The 14,231-nt window shown below is 37.7% G+C and overlaps 2 protein-coding genes across 2 annotated transcripts in view; both read right to left on the bottom strand.

Annotated features, from left to right (window-relative positions):
• Positions 1 to 4,408: 4,408 nt before the first annotated feature.
• On the bottom strand, positions 4,409 to 8,432 carry CAMLG (calcium modulating ligand). The gene is made up of 4 exons (XM_053463513.1): positions 8,188 to 8,432; positions 6,444 to 6,868; positions 5,839 to 5,904; positions 4,409 to 5,097 (listed from the first exon to the last, which is right to left on the bottom strand). Exons 1-4 carry the CDS (start codon positions 8,336 to 8,338, stop codon positions 4,906 to 4,908), a joined length of 834 nt encoding a protein of 277 aa, XP_053319488.1. The 5' UTR covers positions 8,339 to 8,432; the 3' UTR covers positions 4,409 to 4,905.
• A 3,635-nt stretch (positions 8,433 to 12,067) lies between these two features.
• The window catches only part of SEC24A (SEC24 homolog A, COPII coat complex component), a 29,233-nt gene continuing 27,069 nt past the window's right edge, over positions 12,068 to 14,231 (bottom strand). Inside the window, exons 22-23 of the mRNA XM_053463507.1 lie at positions 13,640 to 13,743; positions 12,068 to 13,427 (exon numbers count right to left, since the gene is read on the bottom strand). Coding sequence (XP_053319482.1) covers positions 13,313 to 13,427; positions 13,640 to 13,743 — 219 coding nt within the window. The 3' untranslated portion in view covers positions 12,068 to 13,312. The remainder of the gene's footprint in view (positions 13,428 to 13,639; positions 13,744 to 14,231) is intronic.

Here is a 14,231-nt window from a genome sequence, read left to right as displayed (position 1 = left end):
CGTGCAGATACGATATTTGAGAAAGAACACGCGCACGCACATATTCACTAAAGTCTATAGCCACCATTCCTATCATGTCAGCCCGTCTGTATTACACGGTACAATAAATGGAGTGTAAGTAGGCCCCTGTGACGCAGGAGAAGCCCCCCATGGTTTCTTCATTTGCCAGTGGAGCCTTGTTTTGATAATTAAGGCCAGCATATTGCTGACTTATTTTGAGCACATTTATTGTATCAAGGCATCATCTCTCAGAATTTTGTATTTGTATTTTTTTTCCTTTTTTGCATTTTGTTGGAACTGGATATGATGTCATAATGACATCATTGGGCACCTGTATTTTTTAATGTGTATTATTTTTTTACATTTTCTTATGATGTCATGTGAAATCACTGGGGTCTTTGTTATCTCTGGGAGTTACTACAGCTCTCTTGGTGAACCCGTTACACCTTGCTGCTGGAAGTAGCCATCAGAAGATGGGTACGCTGTGGTCATAAAGGGACGGACATGGTCAGCAACAATACTCAGGTAGGCTGCCACATTTAAATGATGCTTAATTGGTACTAAGGGGCCCAAAGCATTCCTCACACTATTACGCCACCACCAGCCTGAACAGCTGACACAAGGCAGAATGGATACATGCTTTCAGGTTGTTTAAGTCTGACCCTGTCATCTGAATGTCGCAGCTGGAAACGAGACTCATCAGACCAGGCAATGTTCTTCCAGTCTTCCATTCTCCAATTCTGGTTAGCTTGTGCAAATTGTAGCCTCAGTTTCCTGTTCTTGGCTGACAGGAGTGTCACCCGATGTGGTCTTCTGCTCCTGTAGCCCATCTGCTTCAAGGTTTGACGTGTTGCGTGTTCATAGATGGTATTTCATTCTTCCAACAATTGCAGGGGCAGTTGGAACTTACGGTGATGGAATCCTGGCATCACAAGATATGAAAAACACCGGACCGCGACTGGACTAATATCTTTAAAACAAGCTTTATTGAAACATGCCAAAAAAAACACTTATTATCTGAATATATGCATATAACTCTGGTGTAACAATGTATACTTCTGTTACAGAAGATTTCAGTAGACTGCGATCCAGATAGAGCCATGCCCCCTGCTATAGGTGGCTGCTTAAGAATGCAGATTGACCCCATGAATGTTTTGTGGTGACTCAACCACTTCTTCAGGGGTATCAGAAAGGACTCAAAAGGAATCTATTTATAGCCCATGAGTAATTTGTAATCAACAATCATCAAATTAGTTACACTATCAATCAGTAAAAAAAAAAAAGTAGATCAATGTTAAAAATTAGAAAATTAAAAATGAATTACACAAAATTATGAGCAATGAGCTTTTTTAATAGAGATTTAATTTTGAAAAATATTTCATAATGAAAAGACATATCAGAAGATCCTCAATATGAGAGAGTGAGAGAGAGCTTTAGACACAGAGTCAACATAGAAATATTAGAAAACCAAACCAGACTGCCAACCTAACCAAGGAACTGGCTATTAGATCTCAGACAAGGGGGTGCTGTGTTTATTATGGACACTAAGGTTTACATAAAAGAAGCAGACAGACAACTCTATGATGACAAACACTATGTCCATCTTCAGGAGGATCTCACCAACACCTACACCAAAGAACTCAAGAAAACCATAAAAGGACTGCCGCCCCCATATCAGGCAACAGGTGGAGGTCTGGTGCCAATGGACCCCAAAGTGGGCTCCTTTTATATGCCCCCTCCCAAAAAAAATACACAAAGAGGGAAACCCCGGAAGACCCATAATTTCAGGAGTTGGAACCCTTACAGAAAACATATCTGGCTGGGTTGAAAAAAATCCTCTAGTTACCTCCAAGATCCCACAGATCTCCTAAACAAACCTGATGGTACCATTCTTGTTACCATGGATGTAGCATCCCTCTGCAGGAACATTCCCCATTGTATCGGTATAGAAGCATGCCGCAAATACCTGGAGCACTATAACCTAGGAATGGAACCCATAAAATAACTAATACACTTTATACTCAACCACAACTACTTCAAGTTTGGATAGGACTTTAAACTTTACAAAGAATGGGGGCTGCAATGATTTATTTATCTTTATGAAAATGAGTTTTATACCGATTTCTATTCATTCTGAAGTGCCAGCTCATTTATAAGGTTTATAATTTGTTTTATAATTATTTCCTGTTATTTTAGATAATTTTTCTGTATAAACCGTGATAAAAACGTTTTGATGTTAGCAATCTGTGAAGTTTACTTATGCTACTGTATAAAATAATCCTATAGGTTTTGACATTTCAGTAAACATCCTAATTGTCAGGGAACTGTTGAACTTGTCAAATTTAGTAAACACATAAAGAACATACTGTATCTACTTTTTTAGCAGTACTTTGATTTCACTACCCGAGTGTTATCAATCAGAACAATCATTTAACATAAAATTGAACCCAATTTACAATCTATGAATAAGAAAAAAAATGAAAAAATACAGAATGATAGTTAGAAGCCGGGTTGATGCTTTATTTTGAATTTAGCGTCTAATAGTACAAAGGTAACATGAGATATTTACCACCAGTGTTACTCAGTAGGAAATAAATAATGAGAAACAGAAGCGTCCTATATGATATGCAACATTTGAGTTTTGTCCTATGAAACGTATAATATACAGGACCTCACAGCACGAAAGGTGCTTGCTAAGTGTTCACGCTGTAGGTCAGATCTTGACAATGGCGTCATCAAGGTTTTCAGGAAGCAAACAGATGGAGAATTTCGATCACTGGAGGAAGAGGTAATATCTTGGGAGTTAACAAAACAAAAATAAAGTCATCAAAATTACAAGCAATTAGATTTACTAATTAGTATTGCAGTTTTGATAGGAGGGGTTGAAGTCATCATCACAAATCAATAACGTAACACTAGAGACCTGAACAACATGTAAGGCTGGAAGTTATATGTTTACTGTTGAGGGCCTTGTGTGGCCCAAGAACTAAGTGTCTAGTCTTGGTACAGGTAAAAGGTTATTTTTCTGCACCACAATATCACCACAACATATATACAAACTATGACAAAAGACATTGTGACGGCAATGTCACAAATGTGCCACAAAATATAACATTTTTCCTTAAGTTGTTTCAGTGGAAAAGTTCCCTGAAACCCTTTAAAAATAGCAGCAGAAAATAATGCTTAACGTACACACTTCTACGGAACATTTTCTGGGAAGGGAAAACATAAACTAAATGTATTTAATTGAAACTTTAATCAATGCTTCGACCAGCAATGACATACGGACATTGTCAAATATCAATGTCATTTTTGGGGGAAATAAACTTGATATTGCGTTCGTCGGATGTAACCTTAAAGATGTCTCTCTGCTCACATGAACAAGTTGCTGCATCACCACAACGTTTTTGCCGAAAGAGCATTGTACAGGAATATATTCTTAATTTGCTTGTGATATGATGGGAATGGTGGCGATATATTACACCAGCACAGAGCTAACACAACTGTACCATTTAATGTAGGCCTTGTACGATGTAGCGATTATATATATATATAAATTATATACATACAAACAAACCCAGACATATGGGAGAGAGCTGCTATCCAAACGAGGTCATATTTGTACTGAATGGGATATTTACTAGAAGAATAAGGAAACTCTTCTAGTGATATTTCTGGAGGAAGCTGTATGACTTACGGCAGTGAAGGCTAACTCCTGGCACACTGTGACGGATGCTACGGAGCTGGCTGGGAGGAAAACCATTTCTCTTTCTTTGAAAGGTGATAAAGTTATTGGGAATTTGAACATGCGTGGGCAAACTCATATGATTATCCCGCATGTAAGACAAGACTAAGTACCGATTAAGAGTTGAGTTTTTAATGCAGGAGTAAAAAGACTGGATGGGCCAAGTTGTTCTTCAATGCGGTCCAGTTCTGTACTAGTTAAACCTCACTAATTTGTGAATACGACACCTATAACCATACAATTCAACTTGTTGCAGCGCCATTGCCACAGAGAGCCACCAGTTTATTTACTAACTAGAACTGCTTACATGGAAAATGAACAATCACCGTATTATTACATTGGGGGTCTTTAAATATGGTTAGTAGCGCAATTTATTATTTTGGTTAATGCAGGATGTGTATTTTCTTGCGTTAGCATACATAATTGCATGTTGCATTTGTTTTGGCCAGGCTAAATAATTTTGCAGTAGCACTTAGGTAGGCAGATGGACATCTATGCAGCAGAAATATTAATTTACAGTAATTATACTGGATAAAAGTGTTTGCAGTACTATATCACTCTCGCAATGAGTAAGATATGCAGCGTAACATAACATTCAGAGAACATCAATAACCAGAAAGGGAAACCCCTCTTCCTTTCAATTCAGACCAATAGGCTGCTCCATCCTTCACTGAGAAATGCAGTTTTTATTTATTTTTTTAGGAGAAACAATGGCTGATTCGAGCTACAGTCCTCTACCCCAATATAGCACACAAAACTACGGAGCGCAGCTTTCTACCGACCGCAGTGATATCATGGTGGGTCACAAAATGCTTTACCATTTACAGAACTAGCCACGGCCAAGAAAACATGGAGAAATGCGGTCTCCACATATCGTCTAAACTCTGCTTCTAATGGAAATGGAATATTAACTATTTTACTAAGAAATTAAACATCAAAATTAGTATTTTCAATTTCAGGGTCTAGAATTCATTTACCCCTTTGAAACAAATGGGGATGGAATGAATTTATACCCACTTGACCTTGTGATCTTAGCAGATGTTTTTCATGAACAACTGCATTTTCACTGAAATTGTACCAGCCGATATCTAGTTACACAAACAAAATAAATTAGGGCTTTGGTAACAGACAGGCTTCAAAATGTGTACTGTGGGTAGCTATCAGGGCACTTCGGAACCAAAAAATAAAAGTATTTCATGACAGGAAATAAAGGTAAAGAAGTAGACACAGAGGTCAGTAAAAACATCGGCCATCTTGCTGTAGGTCTCCAGTGAGCGGCTGATCACCTCTGAGGGGATGCCAGACAGAAGCAGGGCTGCAGTGAGCACCGTTTTCTTTGTCTTCTTCTCTCCCTGAAATAAAAAAACAATATTGAGATTATGAGAACCACATTTAAGATTGAAGCACAATAAATAAATATTCTCACATTTCTCAAATTTGTTTTAATTTAATGTCTGGAGGCTGCCAGTGTTATCAGTCATGTAATATTTTGGTCAGTTGCGAGAATGGGCAGAGGTACCCTTTCTTGTATTTTGTGGACTATATTGATGCCATGGTGATCACTGCAGAGATTTGTTTTATTGCATTTCTTACTTGTCGAAAATAGTTTGACGTACTATTACGTCCAAAAATCTTAACACCTTTTTTGGGAGGATGTAATAGGTTGTCTATAAGGCTGTGAAGGTGTTGGCATTTAATTATGGCTTGGTGTCTGCAGAGTTCCTCTATATCGTTCCTCAAGTTACCTTTTTCGGCAACATAGGTTTACGAGAGGTGGTGTAGAATATAGTAATATGTTCATAGTTTGTGTTTGTGATCTATTTTTCTGGGCAGTTGTGCGACAGACTGCTTTCACTGACAACATGACTTCACGTGTAACAAAGTGTTATTGTTTACAGTAAAGTAAGAATAATAGCCGAGCTGCTGACTTAATGGAATATAACAGATAAATAATTCATAAACAAAATCTAGACCGATAAGAAAGCAAAATACTGCCAAACCCCATACAGAACCATTCTAAATCGACAAAAACACAAACAGAATGTTTAAAATGCAATATGACTGCATGAAGACAAAGCCTAGGGTCATCTTACCTTCGGAAAATACTTTGCCAATCCCATGAATGCAAGTTGTAACGTGAGGAACGGCGCAAAAATGGACTGCAAATAAACAAAAATATTTGACATACAAGAAATGTGTTCAACAACTGAACAATTCACATAATCACCAGGGGCTCTGTAATTGAGGCAAGTATTAGGCAGACACTTTGTGAACCTTGTCAGAATCTCCAGATATCAGATTGATTTGAATCTGAGGAAGTCCTGAAAACTGGCACTTCTGAGGGTAAAGACCAACACCCCTGAGCGTACGGTACAATGGAGACAGAACGTTTATCCCAACGCATTATATACAAAAGGTACATGCAACGTACATAAGAATTACTCGATCTTAATTGTATTAATGACTGTCAGTATCAGGTAAACCACCTAATACAGAACACCAAAAAAGGCTGAAAGATATAAATGTTTCGTTAGGATTATCTAAGAAGTTAAGAGCATAAATAGTTAGCTAGGAGAGCAGCTTGTTAGTAGGGAGGGTGAATCAAAGAAGAGCCACTGGATGCCAATGTTTCTGCCTCAAGAAAGTACTTTTTGTTATACTTAATAAAATCATTTTTCTAATTCCATTGTTATCTTACCAAGAACTTGCACACAAACATTCTGACTGCCACGGCAAGAAGGGCACTTCCTATGAGCCTAAAAATACGGAAAGAGTCCAACTCGTCCACGCCATTCCCATTTTCTGAATTGGGCTTCTCACTATTCAGTTGGTTCCTCAGTTTCATGGCCTCATCAAATTTGGACAAGTACTGATTTAGGCCTTGTGACATGGGGTCTGCAGTCACATCTGGCCTGTGATTTCGGAGTCCATTGCTGTCATTACTGAAATCAGAATTCCTGCCGAGGTCCGTCATTTCTCCAGAGTAGGATTCAGCTCCATCTGCTCCGTCACAGAGATGGTCTGATGAGACAATGTCTCCAGAGAGCAGGACTCCTCGCTTAGTCAAGGTAGATGACATGGGTGACAAATCTGGTTTGTTCAGTCTTTCCGTTCTGAGGTCATCTACGGCAAAAAGATTAAAAAATAAAGCAATTAGTGCTCCTGATATTTTATGAATAGACAGTTATTTTGGAGATAAATTATAATTCAGTGCCTGGAGTACAGCGATGCCATACATGGATACGGTAGGTTTGGTATGTTTTGAGAAAGCTAAAAGCCAAACCTGGCACATGAGCATTAAAAAAAAATGCAGTGAGGGACAGTATTTTTTAATAGGGTTTTTATTTTGTTTTCAGTTGAAAGGAATGCATTGGTTAGGGTGATTATTTTTGCGTTTTAGGTTTGTGAGTTTTTTAAATTGCACTGCTATCTAAGGATCTATGGATCTCTGCGAGAGTGAGGGGATCCGCCAGTGACATCATCACCGATGTCAGTGGAAAGGGAATGCCCGAGTGAATGTTTGGAACTTTTAAATCCCCATAATGTGAGAGTGCTCATTTTGAGCACTCTAACCATTAGATCGCTGAGGGGAGACCAGGCTGATGCTTAAAGCAGTAAGACGTAATAGTAAATCAAAATTTTGTGACAAACTACTATTAGGTCCATCGTCATGAAGCGATGAAACGATATAATGTAGTAACTAAAACAGCATTTTATTTTATCGCTCAAGTAAAAATTATAACATTTTAAGAATTTGGATCAAGGATAAGTTTCATTTAGTAAGTGGAATAGAGAAAGAAAAAGTAGTATTGTACATGCATTAGACCAAATTGTCTGTTTAAAAATATTTAAAAAAAAAAAAACTGTGCCATCTGCAGAACTTCAGTTTTAAACAGCCTTTTTGCGCAGACATTTTCAGATGGTCTCACTAGACCTTTTAGATGAAGCACGTGCCGGAACACTGCCCACGTTAGACTAGCTTTAATCAAATCCTTTTAATAAGGAACCGTACAAAGCTACTTAGGGCTTCGCTAATCCGATCTAAAACTACGAGAGATCTATATTTCTTTTTAAGGTATCTCTGGCGATCTCAAGCTTCAGGAACCTCTTGGTCCCGACAGGACGAACTCCTGCGGGCCACCAAATTCTGTTTGAATGTGGACAGGTATTTCTTCCATCTTATAGAACTGCTGCACCCCAGCTTGGAGCCCAAAGTCTACACAGCTGTGCATTTATCTTGGAACTCCATTCATTTCCAGCTGCACTGCTGCATTCATGCAGAGCCTCAATGTCGCATTCATTTCTGCCCATTAGAGGCCCATTCTATGGTACCAAACACTAGCATGGATAACCGGGTGGGACGCGGCTCGTGATGGCCGAGATTTACTCCTCACCGCAGTATAGATTTCTTATGTCATTGTGTTGGGCTCGGGCTGCCTCACCGATATTAGCTGGTTTGTGGATGCCCATAATCCTGTTCATCCTTTCCTCGGAGTTATTCATCAGCTTCCTCCGCCTGATCTCGGCCCTTCTTTGAGACGCCGTCATCAGCGCATCGCTGGCTGCTTCTACGGAGCCGTCCTGGGTATCCATTCCATGCAACGTCCAGATCTCGTCAGCCTTACTAAAGCCTCAGCGCCTTCCGCAGTCATGAACACAATGCACACCTTACACTGCTGTCAGACGGCCCACACCGATGACGTCACTTCCAAAGCGCCGCGTGCATGTCAGCAGCCATCTTGCGGCTGGCAAAAGGACGTAAAAGCTGGCTTCCGGCCTGGGGTTTTACGAATATAGATACGTCGTGGAACGTCTGCACTGTCACCCATTATATATTACGAAATGAGGTCAACTGACGAACTTAAAACAAGATCTGAAGTTTTTGTACTGATTTGGCTACTAATCGAAAAGTTTTTGAGACATATTTCTGTCATTAAAGTGAAAATGAAAGTGGGAAAAGCTGAAACTATAGATGAAATCCAATAAGGCATAGATCAGGTGCCCAAACTGCACGGTGGTTAAAGTTAAAAGTTATAAAGCAAGCTGTATTTAATGTTAACTTATTCTACCAATATATTGTACAGAAAATTAAATATGCAACCTAAACCGCTGTAATGCCTGGTAAAATAACGATCTGGTTAGTTTTCAACTTAAAACTATGTATCTAAATATCCTAACTATACCAAACAGGTTTTAGTAATAACCCCCCCCCCCCAAAAAAAAACATTGTAATGTAAATGTAACCAAACATTCCAATGCACACTATATGGACAAAAGTTTTGGGACACATTGCCATTACACCAACTTCATATGAATATCTATGTATTTAGAATGGGATGTCACTAAAGTCACTGATGGTGTAATGGCCAGGTGTCCCAATACTTTTGTCCATATAGTGTATGTAACTAAGTGTACAAGAGAATTAGAAATTAAAAACAAACAACATTTTAATATATAAAATATATATCTACAAAATAAGTCTTAGAAATGTCAAAAAAACAACAACATTCTATTATATGTAAGTACCTATATTTTTGTTAGCCCTCATTTAAACGTCTGCAATCTAATCATTAAGTTACAATAAAAATCTGCGGACTCTTGTTGAGATGGAAACACAAAAAAAGCACAAAGGATATGGCTTATTTTCATATCTTGAGTATATTATTTATTTATAACGTATTGGGAGGTGTTTAAGGCTAAAATGTTTACTCCAAATTAAAATCAACTTTAGTGTAACTGCAATTTAAGTACATTGAAGGGGCTGATTTGTGAATATTACCGCTTCAACGCTGTATTAAAATGCCTGAAAGACTATAAAAGAAGGGAAAAACGGGAATTCTTTCTTTTACCGGCGGCAGCCATACAGAGAGCAAACCACAACATGACTTCACTTTTTCACTGTTCTATACGCCAAACCTAGATGTTTGCGTTTACATATTAAAATAATTTACAAGATACCTTATATGTATACGACAAAGGATGGTCTCGTAACTTCCCTTTCTCGGGATCCGCATGTTTATTTATCTCAGCCTTATCGTTGAGTTGCAGAATAAAAATTTGGATGAGATGGAAGCGAAAACGAAGACAAGAATTAGATTGTTAGCGTCCATAATGTTAAAGGTTCTGTTCCACTTAGACAAAGCATTACTTGGACTCTCTAGAATGATTATTAAATCATTTGACCTTTTATTCTCTTTTCTAACACACAAAACAATAGATGTATAGTTAAAACATTTAAATTAAAAAAAAAATCTCTACATACTAATATTCTAACGAGTCTTAAAAGATGTGCGAGAGAACGAAATCCTAACTGGTCAGTGTACTGAATAAATCCATCCATTCAGTGTACTGAATAAATCTATCTATTGTGCATAAACCACAACATTTCAGCTTCATTTTGGGCCACCTTTTTTTTTTTTTTTTTGCAGCATAAGCCAACGCAAAGTTAGGTTGAAACGTTGTGCAGTTATTCATTCATTAATCTGGAGAGATGTTTACTACTGATCTATCGCTAATTTAACTATGCATTGTCCTGGGTCACCTTTCTGCAACAGCAGATTTGCGGGATTTAATAAATGGCTCTTCTTGCTAGAGAGTGCTGGCCCCACATAATGAAACCATAACTCTCCTCGCAACTCACCGTTTCATGAATAAGCTTTACATACGTTACGGTGTGTTTCGCGCTACCCCAAGCCTCAACTATTAAGCCAGTATCACAACCTCATGCTGACGAGTCCCATGAAGGACGAAACAGCTGTCCATGAGCGGTGATCCGCCTATTGCAACCTCTTCCCGAGTTTTGTCTGAAGGCTGTCCTGTTCAGCAGGAAATTACTTTCAAGGGATCCATGTATAAAGTGAAATAGCGGCAAAAGGTGATAATTGTTAACTGTATTTGCATGCGCCTACCCAGAATCCCTTGTGGTTGTGGCAGCACCATGAAATTCGAGGGAAAAAACAAGCCTTCGGTCTCGTCTGGTGTCTGTAGATGAGTGTTTAATAACGAATAAGCTTCAAAGAGAAGGAAGGAAACACCGGAGGTGCCTTATTACTTTATGTCGTCACAACATTTGGACTCTGTCCAGTAATAGCACACCGTAAAATGAAACCTTTTATTAGTATTGTGAAAAGTTGGCATCATGAGAAAAATATTCATTTTTGAATTCACAATTAAATCACAATAATTTACTGATCGTTTCATGCCACCTTACAAAGGCTAGGTTGTGAAGGTCGATAATTTAAATGGAGAAAATAGGTATGTTTAGGTTTTTTTTTGTTCTGAGGCATGTTTTGCTTGAGATAAAATAGGATATTTTTTCTTTAAATGTTCTTAAACAGCATGTTTCGTGGATCGGTGTAGCGCAGCACATCCTTAGGTATGATTAATGAACAATACAAATCCTGCTTAAGGATATACAATATTTTAATAGCTTTTCTGTAATTGCTTGTATTATTTGGAATAATGCGCAATAATCTTTAGCATTTCTTTTGCATTCATTCGGTTTAAAACCCATTTAGAAAACCAGACTGGGCTCAATTAAATTAATGCTTTAATACAACATAGTCTATGGTTTGGCAGGCAGCCTTGGGACTGTAGAAAAATCACGCGCAGTCCGTCGGCAGGCAGTCGAGAAAGATCTACAGAAAATGAAACGTTTGGAAAAATCGAACACCGCACATTTTGTTACATTCAGAAATGTTTTTTTTCTGCGACACAAAAATTACACATTCATTTTGGGTTGTAACAAGGGGGGAAAAAAAAAGGTAGTTTAGACTGCATCATCTGAAAACAATCAGTGTGCCAGGTTATCTCATGCGCAACATTTTGTATGAAGGCAACGATAATCCGGTTTTGCATTTCACAAATATAAAACATATAATATTCCATTACGATAAAATTAGCTTATGTGAATCGTGCCCTTGTGTCTACCAAAAAAATTAATTTAGTCTTTTTAACCTTTAACATAGATCACTAAACACAATCTGATCATATGAGTAGTTCGCCTGTGCCAAGCTTGTTAGTCCGTGGTTACAATTACTTCTTTACAATTTCTTTCAGCAGTTTGAATTAACAATCGTATGATTTCACTGCCAATTTTTTTACTCAATTAAAATCTTCCTAAAAAAAAAAAAAATAAAATTAAATCTGAATCTGATATTCTCTATTGGCAAAGAAGAAGTTCTATTTAATTCAATTATTTACCCCACCCCCACTGTGTACTACATTAAGCAGTGACTAAAAATATATATATGTTAGAAAACCTCATGGCCAAATACAGGATAAAGGAAATAGTTAACCTTTAAAAACTTTATTAACATGATATCCCAGAATAAAAGGTGCCTTTTATTAAAACAAGCAAAATCAAGTTATCACACATTTTGTTTTATCTGTCCACATCACAATAAATTAAAGATATTAATAAAGAAAAAAATTAGCCAGCCCATAAAAAAAAAAACAAAAAACAAAACACAGGGACGGCAGAAAGACTCAATGCATAGCAAGTGAGTCTGTTTCATTTTAGCATGATGAAGCTGATCAATACAATGCAAAGTTAAAAGGTGGATGCCACAGAGAATCAGAGCACAAATAACAGTTTATTTATGGAAATAATGTATTTTGGAATTCTGAATTATTCATAAACAGTCCCTATGTCAGTTTTACTTATCTTTTTTTGGAGGTAGGGTGGAAGGTAACTATATGGTGGCGGTTTTAAGACCTGTTCCGTATCCAAACCAACTGCTATTCTGAAAACTAGTGTTTTATTAGCAGTCATTTATTAAATTACATGTATTAAAACACTAGTTTCCAGAATAAATGTAGATTAAAAAAAGGCACAGCAGATGTTTCCCTTTCTGTGGCACACGACGTACACTTCCCATTTTTCCCCATAGCGGAAAAAAAATTCTACCGACCCCGGATAGATAAAACACGATATATAATAACCATCTTTATCGCTGTTCTTGCTGGAAGCACAAACGTTTATACTTCAGACAAAAACATTACGTAGACAGTCCGATGCACCAGTGTTTATTCAGTGAAATCTCTAGCCGTCATTTACTCATCTTGGTCCTAAGAATCGGGAGATCTTATAGAACGGACAGACCTCGAATGTCCAGCGGTTACTCGAGAAGCATTGCAACTCCCTACCATTTGTGAATTTAAGACAAATGGGGGGGGGGGATTAGTAAACATGATGGAGGAAAATAAAAAATATACAAGAGCTGGCTTTATTTCATTAAAAAGTCTTTTCACCTCCTGAATATTGCGGGGTGCCAACACCCAACCGGTATTCATAAGGGATGATGATAGATTTTCAGATGGACATAAAGTGGCATGAGGTTTCGTGTTTATTTTGCCGTAAATCCCATTTAAAATTGCAATGTGTGTGCCGTCACATTCCAGTCCCCAAAGTTGTCTCGTTAGACTATTTTTTGTTTAAATCACAGTGTACGCACATCTCATGTCACGATGCCCATAGACGTAGCGATGCTGACAAGGCGACAGGCTGGCTATGCAGTGGGTTACACTCGGAGAGGTGTCCTCTTGCAATTCACTGTGAGCGGCGCTTTATTTGTTCACTTGCTGCTGGAGGTGAAGGAGAAACTCGTAGTACGATAAGGCGGACTCTGTTCGATCTTCAATCATGTTCTGGAGGAACATGGTCTTTAGTGGGCTTTCATCACTAAAAACAAACACAAAACACTTAAAATCTATGTCTTCACATATTCAATGAATCAGGGTCATCACGTACAATTAGAAGGGGTTAAAGAGCTGTTTTAGATAAATATCAAGAAACAGCAAACAAAAGTAAATAGGAGGGAGGAGGTACGTTAAAGAATTATGACACTTGTAACACTAATATAAAAATATATATTGATTTTTTTTTTTACTTACCGGATTATGTGTAATGTCGGGAAGAAAGGTCTTTGCTCTCTGAGCCAAGAGATAAACGCTACCAGTCTGGAAGATTCCGCTGTATCTAGTTCAGGGAGCCGATTCTTTCACAGAAAGAAAGAAAGAAAGAAAAAAAAGGACATTAAAAAAAATTGCAGTAAATAGGATTCCAAGACTGTCACCAAATTATGCTTGCACACTACAGAACAGTTATACAAAAAATGAAAGGTTAAAAAAGCTTTAATACCACCTGAAATAGCTGAACGTTTAAGCTTAATATTAGCAAGTACATGGCACAGACCAAAATCACATTGTTCCAACAAACATAACTATAGAGCCCTCCTTTGTAAAGTAATAGTTCATAATAGCTCATAAATATTAACATAGAAAATGAATACATAAAGATACGTTTCCATTGATTTAGAATCACAGAAGAAGGCAGCTATAAAGTATCGGAATCCACAATCTTTTTAATACAGATACTCTGCAGGGAGATACTCTCTTGCGCAATAGGCATTTGTGAACACCATCCCTAGTCAGATATTGCTATCATGCATTATTATTATCGACCAAAGTCAAATGATGTAGTACT

The sequence above is a fragment of the Spea bombifrons genome, chromosome 4 (assembly GCF_027358695.1).
Source record: "Spea bombifrons isolate aSpeBom1 chromosome 4, aSpeBom1.2.pri, whole genome shotgun sequence".
NCBI classification, from domain to species: Eukaryota; Metazoa; Chordata; class Amphibia; order Anura; family Pelobatidae; genus Spea; species Spea bombifrons.
Note: the sequence above shows the minus strand (reverse complement) of the source record. Positions and strands in the feature narration are given on the sequence as shown.